Here is an 11,224-nt window from a genome sequence, read left to right as displayed (position 1 = left end):
GATGTTCAGACATGTGTCCATGACTGTAAATGTGTACATATCTCCTTTAACTAATCCATCTGCATTTTTTTTACTTTGCCTACTATATGCATCAGCAGTCCTTGATATTAGATTCACACAAACCCCTTCTACCCCTTATTTCACCTGTAACAGAGCACTTAGCATGTTTTCAAGGGACACGGCATGTTAAATTTGCTTGTGCTGACTGAATGTCCCCCCCACTCCCCAAGCCTTCATTGGTCCTTAGTATAAAGTGACACCTTGTGTATGAATGACTTTGTAAAAGGGCAATAATAACTCTTTTCAGAGTTATGTCAGTTAATATGAGCTTGCACTTACAAAACCATGCTGTGCTGGTCACCAGCTCTTACCTAATTCAATTTGAGCATAAACATTGACACAAACTGGGATTCAACAGTTGACAAAAAAAAAAAAAACAATTAGTATTTTTGTTTCTGTTCATTTTTTGTTCAGTGCATGGCACCAGATAGTATTCAGCATTGTAACAGCAACCAATTTATGTAAAATCTATACCACAAACGGTGTCAGAGTTGAGAGTGGAAGGAGACATATTAGGAATTGTGGAACTATACTGTACCATTACATTTTTTTATCACTGTTGACTGCCTGTAAAAAAAAAAACCAAGTGTATCAATATTACCCTGGATTTAGGTTATCTACATATAATGAACACGTAAATGTTTTACTGTGGGGTTGTCGAAGTTGAACACAATGGAAATTGTCTTACACTAGACATTTCTAATGGAGAAAATTAGTGTAGAAATGTCAATTTATTAGAATATTAATATTAAAATACTATTAAGGGTGATGAGTATTACATTGTATCTTTATTAAGGATTTAAATCATGTATAATGTTCACACAACTGTGAAAATATTATATCTCTATGTTGTGAACTTGGGTTATTTCCTGTACAATAGAAAATGTATAAAATATAAAACAAGAACAAAAGATGTGCAGGGATGTTGCCTTATATGTCTGTGAACAGGAGCACGGGTAGTGTAACACCTGACTTCAAAGAGCTCCTGGCGATTTTATCCTATTTGCTTCACATATTTAAAAAAAAAAAAAAAAACGATCAGTGGAATCTAAGTGTTCATGTAGTAATGAAATGATATAGTATCTGCCTGCAGGTCAGTTGTAATAAACCTAGGATGTGACTGTGACCTTGTCATCTTGTTTTGTAAGGTCTGGAAACATACAGTTGCAAAATGTTAAATAAAACAAACCAATCTGCCAGAAATGTGGCCATTCATACCTACCATAAATTAATGTTTTTTTTTCCTGTGTTATTGAAAAAGTTTTGTACTCTCAGTAATGTCTCTTGGACTGCATAGTCAGCTATGCTTCTTTTCCGGTAAGTAATGCCTCTTGAGTTGAGACTGAATGTATAGAAGAACATTAATGGAATTGAATTATGTTGTCCCGCATTCAGAAGTTCCTCAAAATCCACTCGGATTAAATGAACAAAAATATATTGTAATCCCTTGCCCGTATTCTAATTATTCAAATGAGATTTCAGCCATGGCTAAGAATTGAAATGGTTGAATTTTTCAAGTACGTAAACTCTGGAAATATACATTATACTGTATGTTATGCAAGTAATTCCATCCAAAGTCCAGTAGTAGTCCTAAGGAACATGTCTTGACTTTTGGAAAAAGAGGTACAGGACTATGACAAATTCCATGAGCCTTGTAGCTCACAGCTCTACTACTCTAAAAGCAATTTACATTCAATTCATAATAGCTTGGTGTGATCCTATGGAAAGGAAAAGGAAGGTTTTGTATTATTTTTGACTAACTGAGGACAAATTAAACATTTTAACCCAACACATTGTTAATTTGTGATAGAAATAATTGTATAGTTGGCAATGGGTTTGAAGCAGTACCTACTAATGCAGCAAGATTTACAAGCATGTGTATGGGTGTGACATAAGTCAAAAGCATGTGGGTACCCTGGTGATGATATTGACTTGTAGACAAAGAGCACTTCATTGAGCAGCCATTTTATTACACTGTGATGCTGTTAACTGGCAATGGAGCTCATCATTGATATATAATATCATATAATATTGATATATAATGCCTATTCTGTGTAATATATTGAAAGACTACTCAGTTCCCTTTCTTGAATAAGTTAAAGTCCTCATTTTATTTATATTAATCTTCAGTATTCATAGAACAAGCCAAGGATGATTTGATTTTTCTGATAAAGTGTGATGATTCCTTTGACATGTAGATGGCAGCACAGGCTCAGAGAATTTGGAACAGTTAAATCACGCCCAGCACTAAACTGCGAAAAAATCCATTTGAATTTTATTTTCTGGTTATCCTTGACAAGTATATCATACTTTACACTGATTACTAGATAAATCATAAAGGATGATTTGATTCTTGAATGGACTCTCCATGTGATCATTCACTTACCGTATGAATCATTTTCAGTCTTCTAACCTCTGATTTTTTTCACAATTACTTTCTGGTTTTATTTTTTCCCCTTTAACATTTTTTCCTTTTTTCTTTAGGACCATATACAGAAGGAACTTTCTTTTCCCTGATAGTCTCAGCCATTTTGCTCTATTTGCATCCAATATCTGGAATTGCATTTGCATTTTATAATTTTTTTTTAATTTATAATTTTTAATTGACTTTTTCTGACCATGTGGTTCTTGAAGAATTGTATATATCCTCACATTGTGGTGAATATGCATTCACAGTGGTATGGATATAATATTGTTAGTTTCAATGCTTCATGACATTTGCATCTATTAGTGTTGACCATCTGAGCCAGTCTGTGCATTGCTGTGTAATATGGACACCAATGCTGCAGCTGGAAATGTGAGTCTCCATACAGCTTTGAACCCATTTTTGAACGTGGCCTGTCAATCATGGTATAGTAGGTATGGTTCTAGCAATTCCGAAGTGTTATAAACCCAAGATGGGTACTGATGCTACCAGGAGCATGAGACATGAAGGGTTTTAGCTGAAGCACATTTTAATTTTAGTAAAAATTATTGACATGGCAGCAGCCTTAAAAAGAAAAATGTATCGGCTCCGAAGTGGCTTGAAGTAAGTTTGTTACGGTGCTTGTCCCTAGTGTAGTCTGAGACCTACAACTCAGACTCGAGTTCAAACCTGGGTCAAGTCATTGGTCGACAATGACCAGGAGTCTCTCGAAACGGTACAGAATTGGTTCCATTACAAAAGGTAGGGTGTGTTATGTCGGTCAGGATCCCCTTATCCCCTTATGTCCCTTTACTCATTAGCACCCCCTAGTGAGTCATCTAGTGCCTATGAGCTCAGATGATGCCAAGATGAGAAATGACTTTCCTGTTTGGTGTTGCTCTCATGTGGTGCATGGAACTTTTGAAAAATAGCTGTTAGCTGCAGGTGAGTGTATGGGAGGATTGTATTTGTTGTTTCAGCACTCCAGCACAAGTGCAAAAGAGGTGAGTTTAATGCATACAATCTTAGATTTCAAAGTTAGATTGAAAAAGCGGCAACGAAAAGAAAACAGGAAAATGGCAATATGGATATTAAGTTTGAACCACAGTCAGTTGTTGTCTTCACAGTCTCCCCTCTTATACATTATTCTGAATGCAATTCCTCTAAAGCAGCGGTGAGGACTTTAAACATATGTGACCCCTCAAGGTATCTGCAAGCCCATGCAACTGAATGTCTCTTAAAACTGACTTATCCAATGGCATCTGACACCTAAGTAACTGCTTTCTTGCAGTCCAGTATGCAGTTGTTCTCGCAACACGGCCCATTCCTTTCATCTCATCGATCACAGTTATCTTAATGGGTGCAGCAACTTCATTTGTTTTGGAACACAGTGTCTTTCATATCATAGCTGTGCAGTTGGGTTAGAAGTTCTTAATAAGGTCCTGGAGTGCTGGAAGTTCAATCAGTCAAAAACGGAAGACCCCTCCTGCTGTTTGCATTTTTACACGACTAAGATGGGCAATGGTATGATATAAGATTTTCTTAACGATCTCATGGTTTTCAGAGAGCTCATGTCCTTCTGGTGTGGGGATGACAGGTGTGCTGAAAGGCAGCACATTCATTTTAGTATGCTTTCCTTCCAAACTAGCATATATGAAACAGCATTACCCATTTCAGATGATATGGCCTTTTTCTTTCTTTTCATATTCTGGCAGTAATATGAAACAGCCCTACCTCTGAAAAAGTAAAATGTACCAATAAAAAAATTCTACAAATGCAGATTCTATACAAAAAATATGCATACATTAAGGGAGTATTGTCATTTGTTTCCAGAATAAATTGCTTACACGGAATGCACAGAATTACTACAGTCAACGTTAAAATCTTAGATGTTGCCTCATCTGGCTGGATTGAGTCCTTTTATAACTCACCCAATTTATGATGCGTGAAAGGAGGACTCAAACATCCTTGGATCTGAATGGAGCAAACAATCATAGGGAACATTTTAACCACATGATAGTGAGAAAATCCACTTGGAAAACACAGGCATAAAGAAGTGACCTGCAATCAAAGACACAGGGTTACTTCTTTTTCCAGGCTGTCTTTTGAGTTTAATTATGGGAGACAACATTCCTCAGTCACAGTTGGGTTATTCCTGTCTGTGCTGACTTGCAGAAAATTTCAAGATGGGTCATGTTGATCTAGCAGACTTTGGCTATGTAACGCCCCAGTTTATTATAGATTTATACCAGTACATGACCCTGTGATTGTACAGTCTACAGTCTAGCATAGTGTACTGAAGTTGAACAAGGTTTATAAGAAGTAAAGCGCAGATTTCAGTAGGATGATAACTTATCCAGTATAATAAGTACATTATTGCAGTGAATAAATGAAAGTTTGTTTTATAAGGGCATAAGAGGATCATTTTTCATCTTGATGCTGTAACCACCGTAAACCATGTCTCACTAGGCAGACTATGTTCTTCTGTGTATGCATGTATGTACATTATATATAAAATATTTTCTCAAAACAGAAATCCTTTTACATTACTCAAAGCAAATCTAGTTATAGCAGTAACTTCACAAAAAACACAGTTGTAAATGCAGTAAATGCTCCTTCTTGAAAGATGAATGAAAGATTTGTTCAACAAATCAAAAACAAAGGGTAAACCCTGCTCTATGCTATAGGAATGAACCAGAACATGTTAACTTATTTATATCTGAGGTTGCAGTCTTAGGTAGACTAACAGACACTTGCTTATAGATACTTGTCTTGAATTCATTTTGTGAATATGGCAATGTATAAACGGATAATATGTAGCATATCCATTAGGAAAGTTTCCATAAAGAATAGTGTCTGCTAAGCAAATAATTAAATGCTAATGTTAAGGTCATTAGCTGTTTTGCACCACATGTAATTGGTTTACATAATTTTAGCTAAGTAATTTTTAACTGGCAAAGTGAAGTATAGCTATCAAGCTGTCAAGTATATATGACTTTTTTTGTTAGCTGAAGGCTAGCAAGTTAATGCTAACAATTACTGTTGGCCTCAGCCCTTTACTTTTGTGTGTGCATTGAATTTGCAAACATAACGTGACTGAAAAAGGAATAATAATTTTAGAGGAAGACTAAATGAAGACTAAATGAATGCCAGGAGCCTGATGTGCTTGGTTAAGATTAATTAATCTTTGATATGAGACATCTGGATGTACACATGCTTTCTACTGAGCATAAATAGGACACTTGAGAACAGATTCACATTATAGAAATATAATTGTGTTAAAATTTATTTTTTTGTCATCTACAGTAATACAGTGGTGTAGACAAATACCGAGGATGTTTACATTCTAAAACAGTTCAGTGGCCAAGCAAGAACAAAGCTTTCTGTCAGATGTTATTCTTGATTCATGAATTTCGTATGAAATTATGTAATCATAATCCACAGAAACATCACAAATTGTAGAATATTCTCTGTACGTGTACCTCAGCCGTAATTTATTTTTCAGGGACACCTCATCAAAAAAACACAAACAAAACAAAACAACAAATTTGTTACTTTTCTTTACCTTTTACAACAGTTGGCACATGCCTTTTCACACCTCGAAATAAACCTTGTGGTCTTAAACTGAAGCATGTGCTCACAACATACATTTTATCTGCAGGCAAATTCATATAGCGCTTCATATGGCCTTCACATAAAATGGGCTTTTGGGAGACGACAAATTGTACATGTATCAATACAGAACTCCATTATCACAGCCACCAAGCATTTGCTGGACAATAACATTGAGGGCATGTTCTTTGTTTCAGAGAAATCAGACTGGATACAAGACTTGGGAGTACATTTACTAGTTCTTTTAAAGATAAGAATCAATGGCCCGATTCAGATGACCCTTTCAATGGACTGAAAGGCTCATCTACAATACGTTTTATATGTTCTCATGGAAATTACGAATATTTAGAAGTGTCCTGTTAACCCTCTACATCCTGTTCTGCTAGTACCTTCACCAAAGCGAAAAGCTGTATGTGTAATTATTTTCACATTTAACCTGTTAATGAAGTCCAAGTAAATAAAAATAAAAATGGCAAAGTAAGCCATATCTTTTGACAGTGACAGTATTTGCAAAAATATTCACAGGCCTGTTTGAAATCGCAGAATACAGTTCCTTCTAACCAATCATCAGTCTAATTTTACAACATGTAAAATATCATTCTTAAGCACTTGCTCCCATTACAGAAAAACATCTTTCAATGTCTGAATAGTATTGTCATTTTACATTTACCTGAGGCATGCTCAATTGTCTGGAGTTTACAAAAGACACTGACTTTCACAGAAAGATATGTAGTGCATAGTATGTGAAAATGGCACAAGAGTTTACAATATAAGTAAAAGCATACTGAATTTAATAATATATTGAAACAACCTAAACCTGTTCTAGCGGAACTATACTGTATCCCACTGTTAGCTAAAAATAACAACTGCATAACATGTATCTTCCCTCAATATTTTTTCCCTGAAACTTTGGTTCACCTTTCAAAGTACCTATGACAGTTTTCTTAAAAGATACCATAAGAAGAATGTGATTAGTTTTGTTCACCAAAAGTGATTATTTAAAAAAAATAGTGTTATTTCAAATTGCAGGAGGTAACATATTTTTGGATCCTTGTCACTGCATTGGCATTTTATATTGAAATGGCTTTTTCAACAGTATTTAACTGAGATTAATTGGAAGAAATTGTAATGCAAACATTAGCACTGCATTTGAATACACAGGCCAACCCACTGTTAGTGAGTGGTATAAAAGCCAGCTAGCAGATTTATTCTAACATGAAATCACCTGTACTGCAGGTGTTTGTTTTAACTAAAAATTCCTGATCACAGATTTCCTTTCAAACATAAAAATGTGCCAAAGTAATTAAGGTTTGTGGTTTGATACATCATATTTAATTAAATGAGACTTTTATTTTGACCAGCACCAACCCAGGCTGTACCATTACGTTGGCATCTGACCTAACAGTCATAACAATAAACACCTTCATGTATGTAGCATACAAATTTACATGAAGGCACTATTTTGGTATACAGTAAGGGCACTGTGTGAATGAATAATACATGTAGTTGCAACCAAGTCTTGTAGGTTGAAAACAGAGTTTTTGACAGCTGACAGATGGATGCAACAATACGTTTGAAAGTGTACCCCAGGTCAAGTCAACAGACCCCATCTCAGTGTTGCTGTTTATGTGAGATGTCAGAATGTCTGTGTGACCCTGATGTGCAGACATTCTACACAGTTCTATATTTAGAAATCAACAATAGCAAAGTAGTGAGGTAAAATTGAAATGCTTGCTAGCCATCTTTACAAAATTTGATATAGTCAGGAAACATTACATTTGAGCAAGTTAGTGCACAATGATATTCACTCACAATGATGGATAGATGGATATGCATTTGGAAAAATATGTTGCTTGCTAGCTAGCTAGCTGATACTGTGTTCTGGTAACCTGAATAGTTTCACAATTTGAAACCAAGTATAGTTTTTACTTCTTCCAGTTAAATTAAACTCAAATTTATCAATGTAGCTAATAAATGTAGATTGATAAATATAAGGGATACTTTTCAATGATTAAAATAAATAGCTAGATATTTTTTAATTACTTCCTCACATAAAAGTGGAATTTATTAAGGGTGACTTACACAGTTTATGTTTTTATATGTTGTATCTATTTACAGTATACCTCCTGATGATTATTGGAGAAATGTAGATAAAGTACCTTTCTACCTTGAAGTGTGATTGATTTGACAAACCGAGATTAAGCTGAAAAACCACAGACCTTTTTTAATTTATTAGATTGGTGGTATGGTTAATGTGGTCATGCTCTGTGTTGTGTTTGGCATTGAAAAAGGGAAATTAGTACAGGTGTTTTCTCATCTTCAGGGTCGATTTAGAAAGGTATTTAGAAAACAGATTTTAGATAACCACCAATATAATGCTGCCCATTATACCCAAAACCCACACATCCTCTATCTTCTTTACAACTGAAATCATTCCTATTTAAAGCATTCTAAAAATATATGTGGTGGTGAAAGAAAACTTCATGTTTTAGGGGAGTATGCATGCAGTCATTTAAAATGATGAACACAGTGTCAAGGAGAAAATATTGGTGTACATTTACAAGTGCTGGTAAGTCTGGCATTACTTTTAGCTGATAAATGAGATTTTTAGAAAAATATACTCTATAAATAATTGATTTGGCATGACCTATTAAAGTATGTTGTTCATGTGAATTATTAAAAATAAACACGGTGAGGTTAAATGGCAGCATTCGGGTTTTAAGTCCATCAATCATCCAATTTTATCATATAGGAATGTCACATAAATATCAAGATATAAAAACAAACTGAAAATAATAAATACATCTGTGAAGTCTTTACTTCTAGGATACTTAGCTAAAAGAGGAGGGTGAATATCAAATAATAATACAAATCATATCAAAAGTATAGACAATTTGATCCCAGGCGAAATTAGGGCCACAGCTTTAGGAGATTCAGTTTCCATTAAAGGTATTTCATTATCAAGAAAAAAAAAAAGAAGTTGAGCTGCAAGGGAAGACAGATGAATCATACACATGGGGAGAGGCAGCAGAAAGATGTTCTACACTGCTAGGAAAGAAAATAATGATAATTAAAAAGACTTCATATGCCAACACTTATTTCCTGCATTAACCTTTGATCTTCCTCATCTTTTGGTCAACTTCAACACATTGTGTTTTGCCATGCAACAGAGATATTATTTGAACAAATTATTATGAGGGGAAATAATGTCAATCTTACATATATTTCAGAGTGTCACAGTGATTGAAATTGGTGAGCCATGTTTACGATTCAAAACATTCCTGGCAATTTTCATTTGACAGACTCTACACTTCATGAAAATATTTCCTTTTTATTCTAAAATAGTGAGAATATAAAAAGCTCAGTGTTGATAAAAATATGTGTTTTCTATACAGGTTAGCCCAACTGCAGTGTAGCGAATAAATACGTTCGAGCAAAAAGGGATTAAAAAAGTGATAAAATACTTGCACGGATGAGCAGTGGAAATGCTTTTCCTGCAAATATAAACTACAAAAAAAAAACAATCTGTGACAACTTCTACTATGCTACTCAATGTGCAACGTGAGCATTCTTGTATTTAAATTCTTGTATGAGAGACTAGCATTTTCCATATTGTGAGAATGCAGCTGAAGTGCTCTTTTCCCACCTAAAATACAGACCTCACCTTGTATCTAGTATGTTTATGTTTTTTTTTTTTTTTTTACAAATAGCAATAATAAGCTATTTACAAAGGGTTGATGCATAACAAATATCTTCACAGGACTGCAACTTTGTATTTCGCTTTGCCAATAAGTAAACCCAAATAATAAAACAAACAAAAAAATCTCTTCAGGTTTCAGTTTTTTGCTTCCAGTAAAACAAATGCATTGTTTCCTCAGCATGCATTTTAATAATACTGAAATGTGTTTTTTCAAGTTTTGTGTGACCAAAACTAGATGCATAGCAACTGTCGCTGCGCTACATTAATTGCAGCTGTGTATATTTATCCTGTACAACCTTCGTACTTTCATTTTTATAACATTCCTTTGCTGGTAATCTGTTTTAATATATATAAACTCACATCTAACTTAAGCTTGTCCCTGTGATTGTGCGCGTCGTGTCCAGGAAGACAAGGATCTTCTCGGAGCACCTGGCATTGTCGTACGGAAGTAGATTTTTAGAAAAGGAAAACGTGTTAGTGATGCTTAACTTCTTCTGTAAGAGGCTGCTTTGCTTTAGTGCTCCAAGCTTCCTGTTCACCATTGCTCTAAGTGAAGGTCCATGGCCGAGTTCAAGTTGATGTCTGCGACATCCAGGAATTCTGTGTTGAAGATGCTGGGCGCGGCCGGGGGGATGGAGTTGAAGCCCGTGGCAGAGCTTGGTGGCGTGAGATCCAGCCACTCCATGGTCTCCCACGGAGATTCGGTGAAAGTCATGTTGAGCCCCTGGCTCTCCGTGGCAGGAGAGACCCTGGCATCCATGGGGGACAGCGGCGTGTCCATCATGTCACGGTTGCTGAGCACCTTGTCCTGGCGGGTGGCCGCGAAACCCTCCCCTGCATCCTCCAGACGGCCTTCCTCGGCACCCATCTTGAGGAGCACAATCTCGCCCGCTCTGCCCATGGAGCTGCTCAGCAAGGCCTCCAGGTGGCTGTCCCCATTGCTGGCGCCGTGTTCGAAGGAGAGCTGGGACGGGGACAAGTGCTCATAGTGCCTGTGGAATTTGGGGACTGGTATGCTGGAGCTCCCTGAAGAAACTGTAATGTGAGGCACAACTTTGGTTACACAGGGCCTGTCTTCTTTGGCGTTAGCTGGCATTTCTTGAAAAGAAGGGGAAAAACACCACAGCACAGGTTGTGATTTAATATCCAGAAAGGAGTGAAATCTGGATGTGCTTAAGAAGTAAAGAAAAAAAGTACTCAGCATCAAACATGCTGTAGGCAATTGGGCAAGCATCCCTTTCGGCTGTCGAGCCCAAACTGTTTTCAGTTATGAAGCAATAACTCATGGACTGCAGAGGCACAGAGATTACTTAACCATGAAGAAATGCTCCAGTATCTCATAGCAACCAGGAGGTTGGCTTCTCTACATTTATGTCTTTCAGTCTCAAAAACTAGAATACTTTTTCAAAAACATGTACCTGTATGCATGTGTATTACAAAAACCCTTT

At 36.1% G+C, this 11,224-nt stretch overlaps 1 protein-coding gene across 3 annotated transcripts in view; it reads right to left on the bottom strand.

Moving 5' to 3' along the window:
- Window positions 1-10,006: 10,006 nt before the first annotated feature.
- The window catches only part of myocd (myocardin), a 119,756-nt gene continuing 118,538 nt past the window's right edge, over window positions 10,007-11,224 (bottom strand). For all 3 annotated transcript variants that reach the window (XM_036526185.1, XM_036526193.1, XM_036526202.1), the window contains one exon: window positions 10,007-10,874. In XM_036526185.1, the coding sequence (XP_036382078.1) occupies window positions 10,312-10,874 (563 nt within the window). In that variant the 3' untranslated portion in view covers window positions 10,007-10,311. The remainder of the gene's footprint in view (window positions 10,875-11,224) is intronic.

Source organism: Megalops cyprinoides, chromosome 1 (assembly GCF_013368585.1).
Source record: "Megalops cyprinoides isolate fMegCyp1 chromosome 1, fMegCyp1.pri, whole genome shotgun sequence".
Lineage (NCBI taxonomy): Eukaryota > Metazoa > Chordata > Actinopteri > Elopiformes > Megalopidae > Megalops > Megalops cyprinoides.
The sequence above is the reverse complement of the archived record's forward strand: the minus strand, read 5'-3'. Positions and strand labels throughout refer to the sequence as shown.